Source organism: Eleutherodactylus coqui, chromosome 8 (assembly GCF_035609145.1).
Source record: "Eleutherodactylus coqui strain aEleCoq1 chromosome 8, aEleCoq1.hap1, whole genome shotgun sequence".
Taxonomy (NCBI): Eukaryota; Metazoa; Chordata; class Amphibia; order Anura; family Eleutherodactylidae; genus Eleutherodactylus; species Eleutherodactylus coqui.
This window is the reverse complement of record NC_089844.1, coordinates 171,478,555-171,499,960: the sequence shown is the minus strand read 5'-3', so window position 1 is coordinate 171,499,960 and position 21,406 is coordinate 171,478,555. Positions and strand designations below refer to the sequence as shown.

The 21,406-nt window shown below is 44.6% G+C and overlaps 1 protein-coding gene across 1 annotated transcript; it reads left to right on the top strand.

The window, feature by feature from the left end:
- The first annotated feature begins 5,481 nt into the window (after positions 1-5,481).
- Positions 5,482-19,937, top strand: LOC136577673 (zinc-binding protein A33-like). The gene is made up of 5 exons (XM_066577586.1): positions 5,482-5,577; positions 9,400-9,422; positions 16,303-16,428; positions 17,596-17,707; positions 19,364-19,937. The coding sequence occupies exons 3-5, from the start codon at positions 16,407-16,409 to the stop codon at positions 19,785-19,787; spliced, it is 558 nt and encodes a 185-aa protein (XP_066433683.1). The 5' UTR covers positions 5,482-5,577; positions 9,400-9,422; positions 16,303-16,406; the 3' UTR covers positions 19,788-19,937.
- Positions 19,938-21,406: the final 1,469 nt, after the last annotated feature.

Sequence of the window (21,406 nt, the reverse complement as noted above, 5' to 3'; positions counted from 1 at the left end):
AGTCCACATCCTTGTACAGGTTCTCACCACCCATTACTACAAAGACAAGAACAACCTGGAGCGCCTCCTCATCTCTAGAGGCCCCATAGTAGCAGTAGAGGTTGCCTTTATGGTTTGTACACCCTAGTGTACCTCCATAACCCTCCACCTGGGAGTACCTTGAATATCTCATCGGCTTCCTGCAGTGGTAGGAAGGTGTGGGTCATGTGTTTTGCAGACAATGCATCCTGTGGTTTCGCAGTTCATACAGAAGAAGAGTAACTTCTCCCCATGTGTTTCACAGAGTTGCTTCTGTTGTTGTACGAAGCGGGATATCAGGTTGGCCAACAAGGTGTTAGTTGTTGGGTTTTGGCCTGGCCTTAGTCCCTCTTGGGATACAGGACATTTCCGCTGAAGTTGCATTTGGAACCTCTTATCCAAGCAAGTCTTAAAGACGTTGTGACCACAACCAAGCATCACAGGGCTCTTATAAAGCTCTACACAGAGACAACACTTCAGCTCCTCAAAAGCCGGAAGATTCATGGTTCTTGCCAAGATGGGATACATGGATCTAAACAGCGGGTTTCTGAAGACAAGCACATAACGACCCATGATAACATTATACTATAACAATACCACATACTCCACATAAATGTGCTGGCTGTAGGGTGAGTATATAATCATAAGGTGTGACCCAAAAGTCCCGGTGGAGTTTCAAGTGATTATGTTGTTGGAATGAAACAGAACAGACACATGAAGAAGGCATCAAAGAAAGACAAAGGGGGAGAATTATTAATACGTTTTATACCAGCTCTTAATATTATCCTCGATCTGTCTGATGTATGAAGAGGCATATACCTTTCTATATAGTAGACACGCCTCGAGGACTCCGTGAGCCCATGCAGAAATCTACACCAGCTCACATGCATATCTGGTATAAATTGCGCCAGTTACTTATGTAAATTATGCATTAATTTGTCAGTCGGAGCAGCTACACCCCTTCTCAACAAGCAACGCCCCCTTTTCGGGAAAGCAGCATAAAGCAGGGTACCTATAAAAAGTCGCAAAACTTTTGTGCAAGAGGGACTTGCGCTAAATTTTGCAACTTTTTTTTACACCAAAAAACCTATGATATGGCAAAAAGTCTTAACGATTGTGTCCCAAAAGTCATAATGGGGTTTGAAAAGATTAAATTCGATAACAATCATGGCCCAGTGTGGAGGAGCAACTTCTTGCTGAAGGACCACATTCTTGTCAAACCAAGGTGGTGCAAAAAGTTCTCGAGGTAACTGTGTGATGTCACAGTGATTTCCATTTAGAAAAAGGAACCAATCATGACAAGAACACATCAAAACATTGATTTTAGAACTCTTACACTCACTGGGACGTTCACTAGCCCATGTTCTTAGGATGTGTTGATGGATATGTCCCAAAACATGAAAAGTGGCCTCGGAGATAGCTGGCCAGAGAATGGAGGTAGAGCATCTGGATATCTCTTCCAGTCACCTGCCTCCATTCACTGCAAACAGGCAATCGTTTATAGATGAATGACTACCTGTTTACCTGGGCCGATAGTCGCTTAGTTTTTAGGTGAGCAATTTCTTACTCAGTGCCCTGTCAGTGGCCATGTGTACATGGAACAACTATCACCCAAATTTACTGTTTCCAGTGATTATTCGGGCAATAGTCACTCCGTGTAAAGGCACCTTTACTCATTTTCACTCATCTGTAATATCTGGTGGAGCAGAATTGTGCAGCTACCAGTTTTGATGAGCTCCTTGAACCTTCTTGATCTACTTCCTCAATGTTTTCTTGTCTTCTTCACCCTACAGTTTCCACATCATCTGTAGACTTTTTCGGTGGTGACTTGGATTGCCCAGTCTTTTGTACTCTGCCTACCTTGTAACCTATATAATTGATACTTCCTGCTGTGCGGGTAATAAACTGGTCAAGTTTCATTCCTGCCCAAGGGAGTGTCCAGTCTTACCAAAGTCAAAAGTAACATCATAGGTAAGGGTTGTGCTCTACACTTTGCGTCTCCACTTAAGCAATACATTAGTACACCATGGCCGGTCAGAGCACAGGAAGCATTATGGATGACCTTAGCTGCCCGCTCTGCCACCAGATGTTCACGCATCCAGTCACTCTGCAGCCATGTGGCCACAACTTCTGCCATGCTTGTCTACGAGGGCAACAGACATCTGGAGACAGAGGAGGTCCCCAACATAGCATTACGTCAGTTGGTAGAAAAGGTTAAAAAACCAGAAAATGAAGCTATAAGACAAATGATGATGGCTCTTCAAGACATCAACGACCAACTCATCTGTGGCCTGTGTTGCAAAGTATTCAGAGATCCGGTCGTCCTTCAGACATGTGGCCACAATTTTTGTCATGAATGTCTACAAAAGAGGTCAACATCTGCAGATCACGGAGAGACAACATGTCCGACGTGCAAGGAGAAATGCCTGAGGAATTGTTATGTTCACAACGTCGTCCTGGCCGACCTGGTAAAGAGAATAAATTCTCCAGTAAATCAGAATGAAGGGCAAGGACATAAGGAAGGACCAGCAATGAATCTCGTGCCTGAATGTGAAGTTCATAAGGAAAGGATCTCTCTTTTCTGCCTTGATGACCAAACATTGTGCTGCCTGGTGTGCAGAGATTCCATCCAACACATATGTCACATGTTCCTGCCGCAGACAGAAGCATCAACTTTGGCACAGGTAAGAAAGTCAACAGTACGTGCTATGAGACTAGGGAGTCGGTCAATGACAGCAAAGGTCGTATTGGGATGGGTAATTTATTTTTGGGATAGATAGCTCAAACCAGTCACGTGACCAAGAACATTGAACAGAGTGGGACAGGTAAGACAGGCCAGTGGGTCCCAAATAAGTCTGATGGTTAGAACAGGCCAGTGGGTCCTAACCACCAGATGCCAGGCACTGTATATAGCACTAACCACCAGATGCCAGGCACGGTATATAGCACTAACCACCAGATGCCGGGTATTGTATATAGCACTAACCACCATAACCCAGGTATTGTATATAGCACTAACTTCCAGATCCCAGGTACTGTGTGTAGCACTAACCACAAGATTCCAGGCATTGTATATAGTACTAGCAACCAGATCCCAAGCACTGTATATAGCACAAACCACCAGATCCCAGGCACTGCATAAAGCACTAACTACCAGATCCTAGGTATTGTATATAGCTCTAACCTCCAGATTCCAGGCACTGTATCTAGCACTAACCACCAGATGCCAGGCACGGTATATAGCACTAACCACCAGATGCCGGGTATTGTATATAGCACTAACCACCATAACCCAGGTATTGTATATAGCACTAACTTCCAGATCCCAGGTACTGTGTGTAGCACTAACCACAAGATTCCAGGCATTGTATCTAACACTGACCACCAGATACCAGGCACTGTATCTAGCACTAACCACCAGATGCCAGGCACTGTATCTAGCACCAACCACCAGATCTCAGGCACTGTATATAACACTAACAACCAGATCTCAGGCACTGTACATAACACTAACCACCAGATCTCAGGCACTGTATATAACACTAACCACCAGATCTCAGGCACTGTATATAACACTAACCACCAGATGCCAGGCACTGTATATAGCACTAACCACCATATGCCAGGCACTGTATATAGCACTAACCACCAGATGCCAGGCACTGTATATAACACTAACCACCAGATGCCAGGCACTGTATCTAGCACCAACCACCAGATACCAGGCACTGTATATAGCACCAACCACCAGATCTCAGGCACTGTATCTGGCACTAACCACCATATGCCAGGCACTGTATCTGGCACTAACCACCAGATACCAGGCACCGTATATAGCACTAACCACCAGATACCAGGCACTGTATATAGCACTAACCAACAGATGCCAGGCACTGTATATAGCACTAACCACCAGATGCCAGGCACTGTATATAGCACTAACCACCAGATCCCAGGCACTGTATATAGCACTAACCACCAGATCCCAGGCACTGTATAAAGCACTAACTACCAGATCCTAGGTATTGTATATAGCTCTAACCTCCAGATTCCAGGCACTGTATATAGCACTGACCACCAGATACCAGGCACTGTATCTAGCACTGACCACCAGATACCAGGCACTGTATGTAGCACTAACCACCAGATACCAGGCACTGTATCTAGCACTAACCACCAGATCTCAGGCACTGTATCTGGCACTAACCACCAGATACCAGGCACTCTATATAACACTAACCACCAGATCTCAGGCACTGTATCTGGCACTAACCACCAGATGCCAGGCACTGTATATAGCACTAACCACCAGATACCAGGCACTGTATATAGCACTAACCACCAGATCTCAGGCACTGTATCTGGCACTAACCACCATATGCCAGGCACTGTATCTGGCACTAACCACCATATGCCAGGCACTGTATCTGGCACTAACCACCAGATACCAGGCACTGTATATAGCACTAACCACCAGATACCAGGCACTGTATATAGCACTAAACAACAGATGCCAGGCACTGTATATAGCACTAACCACCAGATCCCAGGCACTGTATATAGCACTAACCACCAGATCCCAGGCACTGTATAAAGCACTAACTACCAGATCCTAGGTATTGTATATAGCTGTAACCTCCAGATTCCAGGCACTGTATATAGCACTGACCACCAGATACCAGGCACTGTATCTAGCACTGACCACCAGATACCAGGCACTGTATCTAGCACTAACCACCAGATACCAGGCACTGTATCTAGCACCAACCACCAGATACCAGGCACTGTATATAAAACTAACCACCAGATCTCAGGCACTGTATCTGGCACTAACCACCAGATGCCAGGCACTGTATATAGCACTAACCACCAGATACCAGGCACTGTATATAGCACTAACCACCAGATACCAGGCACTGTATATAGCACTAACCACCAGATACCAGGCACTGTATATAACACTAACCACCAGATCTCAGGCACTGTATATAACACTAACCACCAGATCTCAGGCACTGTATATAACACTAACCACCAGATCTCAGGCACTGTATCTGGCACTAACCACCATATGCCAGGCACTGTATATAGCACTAACCACCAGATACAAGATACTGTATATAGCACTAACCACCAAATCCCAGGTATTGTATATAACACTAACCACCAGATCGCAGGTACTGTATACAGCTGTATATACCGCTGACAACGATTACCCCGACACTGTGTTTACCGCAGGTGCACATAGACTTTACAGTATATGCTGTGGACCACCGCTAATCAGTTCTTGTATATACCAACAACACCAGTACCCAGGCACTGTCTACACCACTGACCACCAGTAATTAGATATTCTGTATACCATTGTTTATCACTACACAATAATACAAAATACAAAATTCAGTGATAAACAGAATCCAATGCTACAATATAATGATAACTGCAAAACAATTATCATTTTAGGTGAATTTGATTCTGAATATCCAGAAGCAAGTGAGAATACTGAATAACATCGTGAATATGAAGACCAAGCAGGAGAAGAAGGTTACAGAACATAAGGTAATTGCCTCCTGTCCACTGTGGTAATTATATGTATATAGTGATATGGAGCATGCTGGTATAACCTGGGTATCTCCTGTACATAATTATATATGTACAGCTGGTATAAGTTATACATCTCCTGTATATAGTGATTTGGAGCATGCTGGCATAACCTGGGTATCTCCTGTATATAATTATATATGTACAGCTGGTATAGGTTATACATCTCCCTGTATATAGTGATATGGGCCATGCTGGCATAACCTGGGTATCTCCTGTATATAATTATATATGAACAGCTGGTATAAGTTATACATCCTGTATATAGTGATATGGAGCATGCTGGCATAACCTGGGTATCTCCTGTATATAATTATATATGTATAGCTGGTATAAGTTATACATCTCCTGTATATAGTGATATGGAGCATGCTGGTATAGCCTGGGTATCTCCTGTATATAATTATATATGTAGAGCTGGTATAAGTTATACATCTCCTGTATATAGCGATATGGGCCATGCTGGTATACCCTGGGTATCTCCTGTATATAATTATTAGGGATGAGCGAATATACTTGCTAAGGCACTACTCGCTTGAGTAATGTGCCTTAGCCGAGTATCTCCCCGCTCGTCCCGAAAGATTCGGGGGCCGGCGCGGGGCGGGGAGCTGCGGGGGAGAGCGGGCAGGAACGGAGGGGAGATCTCTCTCTCCCGCCCGCTCTCCCCTGCTCCCCGCCGCAACTCACCTGTCAGCTGCGGCGGCCCCCGAATCTTCAGGGACGAGCAGGGAGATACTTGTCTAAAGCACATTACTCGAGCGAGTAGTGCCTTAGCGAGTATACTCGCTCATCCCTAATAATTATATATGTACAGCAGGTATAAGGTATACATCTTCTGTATATAGTGATATGGAGCATGCTGGTATAACCTGGGTATCTCCTGTATATAATTATATATGTACAGCTGGTACAAGTTATACATCTCCTGTATATAGTGATATGGAGCATGCTGGTATAACCTGGATATCTCCTGTATATAATTATATATGTACAGCTGGTATAAGTTATACATCTCCTGTATATAGTGGTATGTCCCATGCTGGTATAACCTGGGTATCTCCTGTATATAATTATATATGTACAGCTGGTATAAGTTATGCATCTCCTGTAAATAGTGATATGGAGCATGCTGGTATAACCTGGGTATCTCCTGTCTATAATTATATATGTACAGCTGGTATAAGTTAGACATCTCCTGTAAATAGTGATATGGAGCATGCTGGTATAACCTGGGTATCCCCTCTATATAATTATATATGTACAGCTGGTATAAGTTAGACATCTCTTGTAAATAGTGATATGGAGCATGCTGGTATAACCTGGGTACTTTCTGTATATAATTATATATGTACAGCTGGTATAAGTTATACACCTCCTGTATATAGTGATATGGAGCATGCTGGTATAACCTGGGTATCTCCTGTATATAATTATATATGTACAGCTGGTATAAGTTAGACATCTCCTGTAAATAGTGATATGGAGCATGCTGGTATAACCTGGGTACTTTCTGTATATAATTATATATGCACAGTTGAAATGGTTTTTGGCTTCCTTCTTCTGTTGTTTACAGGCTGGAAAGCTGCAGTTGTCTCAACACATCAACAATGAATATAAGAAACTGTACAGATTTTTAAAAGATGCAGAAAGAAAGCAGCTGCAGCAACTGGATGAAATCTATGATCCCATCCTGAAGAAAATGGAGGAAAATAGCTCAAACCTCATAAAGAAACAGAAGGATCTTGAGAAAAATCTGGCGGAATATCAGAAGAAGTTAGAGGACAGCCATGTTGGGATGTTACAGGTCAGGAACATTAGGCTCTATGAGGGCAAATACAGACGGGCGTCTTTTTCACCCCTTATAGCAGGATAAAACAAAACCACTGATTTCAATGGATTTCAGTGGTTTCGTTTCTAGTATTTCATTTCTCGGCTGTTAGGGCTCCCACACACTTGCATTTGCGTTTTCTGTTAACGCGATTGTCAGTGGGACTTTCTAATGTTAAAAACGCAACGCAATGCACCAAAAACGCAGTTGCGTGCGTTGCGTTTTTTTTACAATAGAAAGTCCCATTGACAATCGCGTTAACAAAAAACACAATCGCAAGTGTGTGGGAGTCCTTAATAGTATGGCTGAAAAAAAGGTAGGACCTGCCCTATCTTCCCCGCATGTAGTCATCGGGCGGCCGCTATCTTCACACAGTTATTTTCAAGCTACTACTTTGAGCGTCCGGCGGAGGGAAGAAATTTCCCTCGTTCAGGTGAGTGTAGTTGCGCTGACGGCAATGTGTTTTTTCCCTGAGGAAACTGGTATTTAAGGGGAGCTACATCAGATGGTACCTGCAGACATGTCAAGGCTCAGCGCTGCTCATGATCCCAGACCACCAGTGTGGTGCAGTGTTGTGTGCATCTCGTGGGACATCCGCCACAGACAGTCTAAGAGGCAACACGTAACAGCAGCAGGTATTTCTGTAGGTCGGGGCTTCTTCACATGGCTGTTGAGCAACTATGCTCGCCGCTGCGGACCGTCGTTGAACATGAACATTTTTTTTTCTCTGAGAATTCACATTCATGCATGAGCGCTGACGTCACGACTAAGGCAGAGAACACCGCTGGATCGCAAGCTTCTCACTCAGCGCTTCACATTCTATGTGAAACGCTGAGCGGGGAGCGTTTACACGCAGCGTGAAGTCAGCAATCCAACGATGTTTTTTATGCTGACTGAAAGTGCTAATGAAACGCGAACGAATAGTAAGCAATCGTTTGCATTTACATGAGATAATTATCGCTCATTTTCATTCGATTGAATGATAATCGTCCTATGCCCTTTACTCTGCCCCGACTGGACCGGCCAATACAGCTAGAGCACCCACCCCGTAAAGAGTGACCCCACATCTTGAACCTAAACTGATTCCTTATACGTCTGCATCGAGGCGTAACTAGAAGCTCTTGGGCTCTGATGTAAAATCTGTAACAAAGCCCCTTATCTACCATGTACTATGTATAATACTGGTGTCTTCTTATGTGATGGAGGGGCCTTTGGGCCGCCTACTATGGCTGCAGGGCCCGGTAGGGACTGTTACCCCTGCACCTCCTATAGCTACACCACTCCGTCCGTAGGTGGAATATAGAGGTGAGGGAATATAAGAGGACGGGGAGGGAAGGAATAGACAAATAAGCAAGCCAAGGACACAGTTGAAGAGTGATAATAGTCAGCACCAGAGAGAGAAGCCGACAGATGTAGTCCGAAGTCCAAAAACCAAACAGGAAGGCACTTAAAAAAGCACTCAGAAGCACAAAGGCAAACACACCTAACCACAGAGCAGGACTGGTATACAAATACCTGTCAGCACCAGCAGAGCTGTGACACCTCACCTCCCCACTGGTCTGATCCCAGAAGAAGCGGTGGTGGTCACATGCTGTTTATTGTATATGTGACCGCTGAGCCAATCACAAGCTTCAGCAATGATTTCACAGTGAGCAGCATGTAATCACTGAAGCCTGTGATTGGCTGAGCAGTCTTGCGTATAATGAATGGCAACAACCGCCTCAGCTTTTTCGGGGGTCAGAGGGATTCAGTCTCCTGCGCTGGACAGGGAGACACATAAGTTAGTATAACTTATTTCTTTACTTTATACCATTTTTCATCCATTATGTATTTTAGACTTGCAATACAAAGATGCAGTGACAGTAAAACGGAGATCTTGGAGATGAGGAGGCAGGGAAACATAAAATGACATTGCGGTGGCATAACGTTTTACCATCTTTTTCTTCCCGCAGGATATCAAAGAATTCATGAGCCAGTAAGTATCCGTGAGTAGTCGATGACAGTGGGCACTTGTACAGTTCAAAATATGGCCATTTTCTGGTACAAAAGTCTGACACACTTTGTTTACTATGTAATTTTAGATGTTTTCAGGCACTTTTTCCAACATATCCAAAAGGGGTGCAAAAACGACATCCTCATATGCAGTGCAAAAAAATAAAAAAACTTTTATCTGCACTCCTTGGGAAATACCTTGTTTTCCAAAAGTCTCCAAGTAACCTGAGTCCAAAGAAGGAAGTTTATTGCATAAACAAAAGACAGAGGTGATTAACCTTGTTAAGGACCGTTACACATGACCGGTCACATTAACCTTTCAAGCCTTGGGTTCCAAATTAGTTCATACCTGGATGCATCAGAGAGGCCAAAAACTATATGATTTATAGTAATTAGCTCTCACAGATATGTAGAGATGGGCCACGGCAAGTATATACAGCCCACTCTGCTTAAGGCGCGTACACTCAAAGTTTATTGACTGACTATAGTTCTAATACAGGAAATGAATACGTCATTAATCACGGGGGTTAATCTCATTGGGTTAGAAAAACATTAAGAATCATGCATTGTTTATCAAAACCAATGTCCATGTTTCTGCCCAGTTCCCCCTCGGTAGAGGCACACGACAGGGTTGCCCCCTGTCCCCTGCCCTGTTTACCCTTGCTATAGAGCCCCTTGCAATTTGGGTCCGGACCTCGCCGGTAATAAAGGGATTTAAACTTCACAATTATGAAGAGCGCATAGCACTATATGCTGATGACACCCTCCTCTTCCTCCAGGATCCAGAGTCCTCTCTTGATTCTGCACTCGCCATTTTTGACACATTTGGCCTACATTCTGGTATTCGGGTCAATTGGGACAAAACCCATTTAATTGCAATAGACCCTGCGGCAGCTGAGCTCCCTTTGCCCGCTCCACTAAGCTGGACAGCTCAGACAAACTATTTGGGTATAAGAGTGTCGGTGGGGGTTTCTACCTTCTTTGACCTTAATTTAGCTCCCCTCCTTAAATGGGCTGAGGGAATGGCGACGCGTTGGGCCTCTCTCCCGCTCACTCTAGTGGGCAGAGTCAATTTGTTAAAGATGAAGCTACTACCAAAATTTTTGTACGTCCTGCATAATTCCCCTGTCCTGGTCCCAACCAGATTCTTTGCCACGCTTCGTGGGATTGTACTGCGTATCCTATGGAGAGGCTCCACCCCCAGGATTAAATTGGAGACCTTGTGCCTCCCAGTGAGCTGGGGAGGATTAGCCTTACCCCACTTCTACTACTACTATCTGGCCAGCCAGCTGGTGTATGCTGGGTGGTGGCTGACTTCATCGGATTACAATCCGGCGGTGGGACTGGAGCGCAGGGTGGTGGGCTCCACCCTAGGATTGAGGGGTCTGCTGATGCATGGCCCCTCCTCTCCTATTGCCCCCTTACCTGACCCCATGCTGGTAACACTTAAAATATGGCACAAGGCCTTGCAGCTGACCCCTGTAGTGGAAGTCACATGGTCCCCACATACTCCTTTGTGGGATAATCCACACTTGCCGCACCTGCAGCGCTTTACAGAGTCTGCATTCTGGAGAACTCATGGTATTAATGTACTATCGGACATAGTCAGTGAGGGCATCTTCTGCACTTTCCTCCAGCTTCAGATAATCTACAACCTGCCTGAGCACTCCTATTTCAGGTACTACCAGCTACGACATGTGATCAGGGCTCAGTTTCAGGGCCTGTCCATACCGATGTCCCTGACTCGGTTGGAAGGCTTGGCACAGATGTGCAACCTAGTAAGACCACTGTCCAGTTTCTATGCCCACCTGATGCAGTGTCTTGCCCCGTTGAGGGAGAGGGCAACCCAGAAGTGGGTCATTGACATTCCTGATCTGTTAGCGGAGGAGAGTGAAGACATATTGGTGAGCTCTGGTCCTCCTTTGATTAGTGCTAGAGATAGGCTTATCCAGGTAAAGTTCATACACCGTATATACTACACCCCATCCAGGCTACATGTAATGGGTCTGCTCCCCTCAGCGACCTGTCCCCGATGCTTAATTGCTGATGGGACCATCATGCACATGTTCTGGGACTGTGGTGTCATGCGAGACTACTGGGGGGACATTCTTGTATTTATGGAGTCTCACCTGGGGGCCCCGAGGATCATGCACCCTGGGGTTTGCCTCTTTGGGCTTGTTGGAGACCTACCAGTGGCAGCCGCAACCCGCACCTTATATAAGCTACTATTTTTCTATGCTAAGAAGGTGATTTTGTTAAATTGGAAGCACCACGGTAGGCCGACCAGAAACGCATGGATCCAGGTGGTGAACTCTGTGCTTCCAATGTATAAACTGAGTTATATGGCGAGGGGATGTCCTGAGAAGTTTGACAAGGTTTGGGGGCACTAGATGAACTGTTCGGCAACAGCAGCAGAGATGCCTGTCTAGATACTGGGAATGGATATGGTGAGGGATACTCGCTTGAACCAATCTACTGTTTAGGCTATCTAACCAATCTACTGTTTAGGGTTGTTGTTTAAGGTGGGAGGGGAGGGGGGGGGTTGTTCTATCTATTTGTTTGTCCCTTTTTTGGTTGTTTTGTCTTGTTTTTTCCTTCTTTTTTCTCCTGGTGTCTTGGGGCTCCAGACTAGGAGCCCTCCCTGGTTGGGTTTGTTCCATTATGAGTAGTTGATAAATGTGAAAATGAACAGCCAAGTATTATGTTTTACGAGAAATGCACACGAATATGCGAGACACTCAGTGTTTTCACTTTTGTCTTTTTTTTTTCAGTTCTCATGTACTGTAATGTATCAGCAAGGTGTGCATTCTTTATGATGTCTGCTGTTACTGTATATTTGTCTTTTGGCTAAATAAATGTTCCTTTAAAAAAAAAAAAAAAAGAATCATGCATTGTTTAGTGAGAATATATCTGTTATGTTCTCAAGCGTCTGTTTCTCTTCAGCGTTATCTCGTCCTCCCTGGTCCTCCCTTGTATTCACTTTGTTATTCAGGTGGTTGCAAGACAGTCAGTTCCCTTGTCCAAGTCTTTCTGAAAGTGTGGGAGGACTTTTTCTGATAAGAACTGTTGTCCAGACTTGGTTCTCATGAAAAAGAACAGAGAGAGACACATCATTACACATTGTACCGAATCTCCTGCTCTAAAGCTATTTCTGCTTGAATAATTGTTTCACTACACACAAGCTTATTTACATCTTATAATGCTCCATTTTGTATCTAGCGGCCATTTTGAGACAGATTCTTCCATTTTATGAGCCTGTACTTTCTCAACCTCTCTTATACAGGGACAAACAGATAAGACATCCAAAAATCATGTACAGCGCGTTTTGGCTTCAATAAACGCCTTTATCAAGCATAATATTCTCTACTACTGGTCACTATATATAGTAGAATTAACATACCATGTGAGCTGTTTAGGGCAGAACCACCTCCGGTGTGCAGCGCCATCTTAGGCGCTTGCCGATGACGTCCACCACACCATGTCGTCATCTCCATGCTGCTAGACCCCTCAGCACGCTCCACGGAGCATGTCACGTGACCGCGTCACACCGCCAACGTCACCGCGTCACGCCATCACATGACCGTGTCACGCCATGACGCGACTCCTCCCATTCAATCCCGTGGAGCGCAAACTGCTTTCCATGGGACTATCACGCGGGGCTCTCAGTTGGCACGTGACTCCCCAATGGTGAGGCCAACTCTAAGCTGCTGGAACGCTTTGTGCGCTCCACGGAGCGTGTCACGTGACAAACCAACGCGGCACAGCCCCTTCAATACATTACGAATCAATACTCAATATCCGTAGAGACTTACCCATATTAACATTAACCCTTTCCAATCCACTGTCTGGCCTCTGAAGACATTATGATTTAAGGCTGTGCAGCTCCGATGTTGGAAGACGCCCGTCCGGGTTCTCTTACTGTATATGGCCAGCCTCTCTGCTGTCGGAGCCTATCCAACGTGTCACCTCATGCAGTACTGGCTTTAGCCAGCATATAGCGCTGTTGTGTAACGGCAGAAAAACAGTAAGCCCCCTAGGAAAACCAGGATACAATTTGGATTGGAAAGGGTTAAAAGAACGAGGAGAGGAATGGGTTTAAATTTAAAGCTAGAAAAAACATATTACCCTTAAAAAATACAAGGAGAGAAAAAAAAACTATTAACAAAACTCCCCGCATCCAAAGTAAATATACACAAAAATCACCATATATATATATATATATATAAATATGTATACACAATACTCATATATGTATAAACCCAATATTGTGGCACTCTTAGCACCGGGTGAGTTGAATCATACCCTTATATATTTATACAAATTCTAGCCGGCGCTCTCCTTGATATGTGATCCTCATATGCAGAGGATGCTACTTTATTGTGATCTACATACAAAGAACAACATTTCGGGGGGTACACCCAGTCATCAAATGATTACCTGACAAACACCCACCAATCACCACTGTATCACAATTATCCTTAAAAACAGCCCACCTGATGTCACGGTGGTGTATATGGAAACCGGATCAGCAGCTGGGGTGCCAGGCGCCTGTGCAGTAACCCGACGGGAAGCACCATCTTGGCGTTGTCACACTGTGCATGTGTAGATGATAACATGTGACACCCACGTGATACATTGCATGATGCAAGTGCAGACCATTTTGGAGTGGATTATGTTCATCTGCGCATGCGCGCACATGTCACAAGTGTATCTATGCTACTGAAAGCCTCCTATTCATCCTCTCCCAAAATTTGCGAGTTGCCACAGCCTGGAATACCTCCCAGATGGGGGGGGGGGCGGCGGATGTTAGCGGCGGGTAGAGAGAGAGAGATCTCTATCACTCTCTCCCCCCCCCCCGAGCCTGCTCGGACCAGTAAGCAGTTACTCGAGAAAAGCGATGCCCGCTCGAGTAACTGCTTTATCCGAGCGTGCTCGCTCATCTCTAGTTATAAACATACAGTCTGTCTAATCCAATTAAAACTACAGAGTAGTTAGTAGCTCATTCATATTACACTCACAGGATTATAATCCAGATTTAAACCGTGTGGTTGAAGCGCATCCAGAGCATAGATCCATTTTAGTTCTTTAATTTTTAGCCGTCTCTCTCTGTCCCCCCTCTCTTACTGAGTGGCACATAATCTATTACTCGGTAACGCAGCTGACCCCCCGAGTGTCCACGCTCTACAAACGTCTGGCGACAGGCAGATCTATTTTTTTTGCCCTGATGGTACTCTTGTGATTAGCTAACCTATTGCGTACCTCCATCGTCGTTTCACCGACAGAGTAGTGCGCACGGACAGCTAATGGTGTAAACCACAAAAGAGGAGGAACAGGAATATCTATTTCTGATATACAATGTTTTACCAGTGCATGGGTGGCAGAAGTTATCGCCCTTAGGCCTCATGTCCACTGGCAAAATTGAATTGCGCATTCCGCATGCAGATTCTGCTGGTGAAATCCGCATTCAATTTGCCCATAGGGAATCATCGGCCATCCGCAGTCAATTAAATTGAATTTTGCAGCTGCGGATGGCATTTTAATCGATTTGCGTTTTTCACGCGCGGGAAAAAAAACGCAGCATGCTCCATTTTAGTGCGGATTCCGCACGGATCGGCCACATTGCTATCTAAAGGTAGGGATATCCATATGCAAAAAAAAATACCATTTAAAGCAAATCTGCACGGATTGTATTTTTCTAGTGGACATGAGGCCTAAATCAAGTTGCCACAAACAGATTTACCATCCAGCTGTAATGAACGGCCGCATTGTTTGCAATTAGTCTAACTTTTATACAGCATTAGTAAATTTGCCTGAGTGTAGCTGAATTGATGCAAGATCCTGGGGGCCTCTATGTCTTGGTGTGCCGATATCCCACCTGGAACAGTCATGGAGGATGAATTAACCCTTTGTTACATCAGAGCAGATACTACCCAGTATAGAAGCAGCATGCTCCCCTTCCATACCAGGCAGTGTTCTTAAAGGGAACTAAGTAATGGTGCAAATAGGAGGAGAAAAGGAGGATAGAGAGCACAGAAAGCTATTATTACATAGGGCTGTAGGACAGTGCTGGGGATGGTGGAGGGGATGAGGAGGATAGAGAGCACAGAAAGCTATTATTACATAGGGCTGTAGGACAGTGCTGGGGATGGTGGAGGAGATGAGGAGGATAGAGAGCACAGAAAGCTATTATTACATAGGGCTGTAGGACAGTGCTGGGGATGGTGGAGGAGATGAGGAGGATAGAGAGCACAGAAAGCTATTATTACATAGGGCTGTAGGACAGTGCTGGGGATGGTGGAGGAGATGAGGAGGATAGAGAGCACAGAAAGCTATTATTACATAGGGCTGTAGGACAGTGCTGGGGATGGTGGAGGAGATGAGGAGGATAGAGAGCACAGAAAGCTATTATTACATAGGGCTGTAGGACAGTGCTGGGGATGGTGGAGGAGATAAGGAAGATAGAGAGCACAGAAAGCTATTATTACATAGGGCTGTAGGACAGTGCTAGGGATGGTGGAGGGGATAAGGAGAATAGAAAGCACAGAAAGATACTCTTACGGAGCACGGCAATTCACTCTGGGTGAATTCTCCCCTCTTATGGGCAGTGAGGGGAAACAGGACCAACAACTACTCTGGGAGAAGATGGAGAGATAGCTGTGTAAGGGCGGACACCCACTGGCGTTTTTTTCTCCACTGCGCTGCGAGAGTAAGTGAAAACTCTCGCAGGGACTTAGTAATATATGCATATTGATTTTTTTATGCGAAAAGTTCCCATAGCCTTTAAGACTTGACATGCATCAGCGTTCTCCAGTGCATTTCGAGGGATGACTTTATAACCTTATACTTTTGTTGCCTTCTAATAGACATTGTAGAACAGACCAGATCGAAAAAAAACCTCACTGTGGTCGAGGAGAAACCACACACAGGGCTGTTCAAGGGACCCTTCCAGTACTATGCCTGGAAGAATATGCTGTCTGTAGTAAAACCAGGTAATCCAAATACATGTGAGGACTGCATGGAACTTGGCACAGTGGGGCAGGAAGCTGAGAGACATGGACCTACATGTTTGGGGACCTCACATTGTACATCAGCTGTTCTTGTGCTGCCTGTGATATAATACAGTAGTATTCGCTTACTGTTTTCCTTTATCCTGCAGCGACACTAATTTATTAATCAGGGAATAAAAAAAATCATCAGTGACTACTTCTTACACCCATTATGTTACAGGAAACACAGGGAGGACCAGTAGCTTTGCAACCTGGCCCCTAGGCTAGGAGTCCCACAGATCCCCCAACACCACCATGCAGCCAGAGGGACTTGTAGCCTCTCTCCCTACCTGCACAGGAATGTTGATCTCCCCACAGAGGCAGTGAAGAGTATCTTTCTCTGTGCATTAACGCTATTGTCATGATGCACACTGCAGTCTGTTATCATGTTAACATTGAAGCTCCCATAGCTCAGGAACCGCTGCCCCCTCACCCAACCCACTGATGCCACAGTCAATGCACTTCCACAGAGGAACTCACTACAAACAAGAAAAAGTACAATAACAGTGCACAGGAGGTACCCTGGTTCCCTGAAAATAAGACCTACCCTGAAAATAAGACCTAGCATGATTTTTAAATGGTGTCCAGGCAGATATACATATAAAAAAGAAATATTTTGGAGCAAAAATTAATATAAGACCCTGTCTTATTTTCGGAGAAACACGGTAGGAGACTTGGGCACACATTGAAAAGGGGAAAGGGTAAGAATGCAAGAAATGAATTACTGAGGGAGGCACTATTTGTGGAGCACAAAAGAGGGCACTAGAACAGTGTAGGGTTCAAAGAGGGCTCTATTATTGTGTAAGAGCACTGAGAGGAACACTGAAGGTAGCAGTAGGATGGGACTTTTTATGCACAGACGAGTCATAGCTGGAAGACATTGTCATTGTGGTCTGGCCCCGGTTAGAGAAGAAAAAGGAAAGTATGATTCTAATCAGAGAAGTAGTCACTTGTAACTGCACTGTAATCACTATCACTGTGCAGAGCTGGTAACTGAATTGCTGTAGTATTGTAGAGTTGAGTCGCCAGATGCAGGATAAAGTAAAAAATATTATATTCTACATCCTACAAAACCTTCAAACTCCTCGTTCATTTCATCTAATCCCATAGCTGCCTCACCTCTAACGCTGGATCCAGAGACCGCTCACAGCAATCTAATGTCTGAGGATTTGACCAGCATCTGCTACAACTCAAGGTTTTTCAGGAGAGTTTTTCAGAACAGGTAAGCTGCAAGTAATGACAACAGTGCTGGTTTGGCAGAATATGTGAAAAGTGCTTAAAAACAATGTCCTCACACAATGGTATTCTCATCATTGTTCTTTTAGTTGCTGGAGGGAGATGACGATATTATGGTGGGCTTCCAGAGTCACTCCTATTCCTCATGCAGGGGCTGTGTTCTACCCATCAGTACATTTATATTAAAATATTACATTCCACATAAAATATTTATTTTCCCATAAAATAATAAAAACCCTGTTAGAACCCATTATAGTCAATGGGTTCCGTCAGGCACTGCTGGTGTCAGTCATGCCATTTTCTTTGTTCTTTTGTTCTGTAACGGAACAGAACACAAATGTGAATGGAGCCTAATATGGTGGATTACGTTAACCCTTTCCACTCCACTGTCTGATGTCTAAAGACATTGTGATTGAAGGCTGTACATTTTCGATGTCGGAAGACGTCCGGCAGGGTATTCTTACTGTAGATTACTGGCTGCTCTGTTGTTGGGGGGCCTCTCTGGCATGTCACATACTGCAGTACTGGCTCTAGCCAGCAGATGGTGCCATTGTATAATGGCAGAAAGAGAAAGCCCCCTAGGAAACTCTGAATCCAAAATTGGATTGCAAAGGGTTAAAATCAATAAATGGAGGTAAAAGAATGCCCACAAATAGGAGAACAAAATAACATGGACTGCCAGGAACATACCCTAAGGTCACTCTCACACACTGTTATAACGCTGAGTTTCACGGCTCGATATCGCCCTCTTCCGTGCTAAATTAACCTGAGTCATGGTTCAGAAAGTGGCAGGAGTCTGAACACCTCGACACGTTTCGATACCCTTCAGCTCTGTCAGGAGATGCCCAAAACGTAAAAGTAGAGGCTTTATATAGGGAATCCCTGACAAGACCTAACCTGTATAATGGCTCAAATTGGCACACTGTAGCCACGTTGGAGTGCATGGTAAAAGGAGGAAGGGTCCGGCTGCTGGCACCGGCCCTGTGTGGCATACAGTAAAGCATTGGTTGAGATGGTTTTTCTAAACACATCATTGTACAATGAACCTCCCCAATCCTTTTCAATATGTAAGAATTCAGTCTAAGACTGGCTATAATGCCAAGTGAGTTCAATGTTTAACTCACTCTGAGTTGTCCTTGAGTTGTGACATGGAGCTGCTTGATTACAAATCTGGACCATGAAATGACAGATTGACATGAAGATAATCTTTGGACCACCACTTTTTCCCACAGCCCCAGGAACAAATTGGTATATAAGGGCACATAATGGCCCCCAAACACTAGAGCTGTAGAAAAAATTGGTCTTGGAAAACAAAAATAAAGTCAATGAGCCCCTTGTCCAAGTTGGTGGCCTTAGGAAAGTATCTAGCTGCCTGCATTTTGTGGTCATGGCTAATCAAAGTATGCAGGGACTCCACGTGGTCTTCCAAATGCCACAAATGAACAGAACCCTTCTCAAACGGACATCTTATTGGTCTCCAATTAAAGGGAACCTGTCACATCCCCACATCACTGTAATCTACGTTATGGAGCTGTTCGGGGAGGAGCCGGGAGCCGGGGGATGTATTTTTATACTTGCCTGCTCTTTCAATAAAGGCCGAGCTTCACATGATGACATTCTACATTATTTTATGTTCCCACAGTCCCATGCGGTTCTCTCATTTCAATGTAGCATTGACCAAAGAAGGCTTCAGTCATGGCCGCCACTACTGGGAGATCAACGTAGACAAGAAGAAGGAGTGGGTCATAGGACTGGCCAAGGAGACGGTGAACAGGAAACAGACAAGTGGTGCTTCTTTACACGATGGCTACTGGGCTATATTCCACAACTGCCAGCTCGGCATTGTCTTGTTAACTGCCCCTATTTTACCTCTGGGCATCAAGGCCTCACTGAGGAGAGTTGGTGTGTATCTGGATTACCAGGGTGGTCAGGTGTCCTTCTACGATGCAGACAAGATGGCTCATATCTACAGCTTCTCATGGACCTTCACCGAGAAACTCTATCCGTATGTTGGGACCACCAGTACTGAAGCAGTCCCGATAAATATAGTCCACATCCGGCTGTGAGATCAGAACATGCGATGTATAGTACCATACTTCCAAAGTCAGACTGGCTGCAGTTGCGAGATGGTGACTACACCTGCCATGTCTGCACCGCCTCCATGGTTTTAACTTAAAAGGGGTTGTGAGTTTTGAGTAAAAAAAAAAAAATCTATAGGCAGGGAACGGGTTAAAATAAAAGATATAAGCACTACTCACCTAGTGAATGGACCCCGATCCAGCGGAGCTGCCACGCGCACCAAAAGCTCCTGCAGCAGTCATGTGAGGTTTATTCTTCACATGACTGCTGCAGCCAGTCAGTGGTTGGCTGCAGCAGTCACAGTGCACAGTGAATGGCACATGACCAGGAGCTCCTAGGTCAAGGGTAGGAGGGGCAGAGGCACCGAGTTGGGTGGCCATTTAACGGGTGAGTAGTGCTTATTTGCTTAATGGGCATTCTCTGCCATAATTTTTCTTTTAGTAATGATAAACTTCTGTAATAGCGTGGAATATCGCACTGCGGTCTACCAAATCACCAAGCATACGCGTAACACCGTTGTTTCATAGTCCTAAATTATTGTATAATGAAAAATTATTTTCTACTAAACTTTGTAATTCTAGCGCTTTTTTCAAGATCTCTGCTTGCAGTGATTGAATGGAAACATTGTTTAACATCCTAATGAAGTCTGGCTTGCTCAGCCGAAGGCCTTGTTACATTTATCAGTATAGGTAATACTTTTTGAGGAAAGGCTTATTTAGACAACTGTATGCACAAATACGCTCGCCACAGCGCAACGTATTAGCGAACATGAGCGAGGTTGTTTTGCACGTGTGGTTGCGCATAGTACATTACTTTTTGCGCACGCAGGGCTAGTTCATACATTCGTGACACACCCTTTTCATGGATTAAAAGACTATTTGGCCTAATGAGGTTCAGATATGTTCTTTCCCCTGCGTTTTTGCGCAGTGTTTCACGTTTCCCTTTGCATATTTGTCATCCTCCCATAAACTTTGCTGAGTGCCTTTGCTGCGCAAAATGCAAAAACATGGAGCAGGTTCTACTTTTTTCCGCACGCACAAAGCACGCTCATGAGAACTAAACCACTGAAATTATTGGGTTCTAATCTTTGTGTTTGATTGTTCCTAGCAGGAGAAACCAAGTAATCTTGTAAATATGATACCCTTTAATGGCTAACAAATACTTGATGTTGCAGCAAGCTTTTAGGGATATCACCCCCGTCGTTCGGCTAATGAATGAAACTAGTTTGGTGGCACATAATTATAACATACAGATGCAGAGGGGAGGGGGGACACCCCTCTTGATCTAAATAAATGTTCACACACACAGAAATTTGAGACTTAAAAAACACAAGACAGTCTGAGCCGAGAGACAAACACTAAATCAGTCCACTGAGCTGAGGAATGTGACAGATTTATGTTGTCTGTTATGACTAATGCAAAGCAGAAAGATGGGACCTTTATTGAATGGCAGCATTCCATCAATTCAAAGTGACCTTATAAAAAAGGGTCTACAATGATTGAGATTTTTAAACCAAGCCAGAAACCATGCATATGTAGTGGCTCAGTACATGCTTTCCTGGCCTCCTCCATAATTTCATACATGTATGTTTTATGTAGATGCTCTG

What these genes read in the sequence shown, in the direction of transcription:
- LOC136577673 (XM_066577586.1), top strand. Translation starts at nt 16,407, where the DNA reads ATGCTGTCTGTAGTAAAACCAG. An exon ending in GCTGTCTGTAGTAAAACCAG is followed by an intron (nt 16,429 to 17,595) that starts GTAATCCAAATA and finishes CTAATCCCATAG; the next exon opens with CTGCCTCACCTCTAACGCTG. An exon ending in AGGAGAGTTTTTCAGAACAG is followed by an intron (nt 17,708 to 19,363) that starts GTAAGCTGCAAG and finishes ATGTTCCCACAG; the next exon opens with TCCCATGCGGTTCTCTCATT.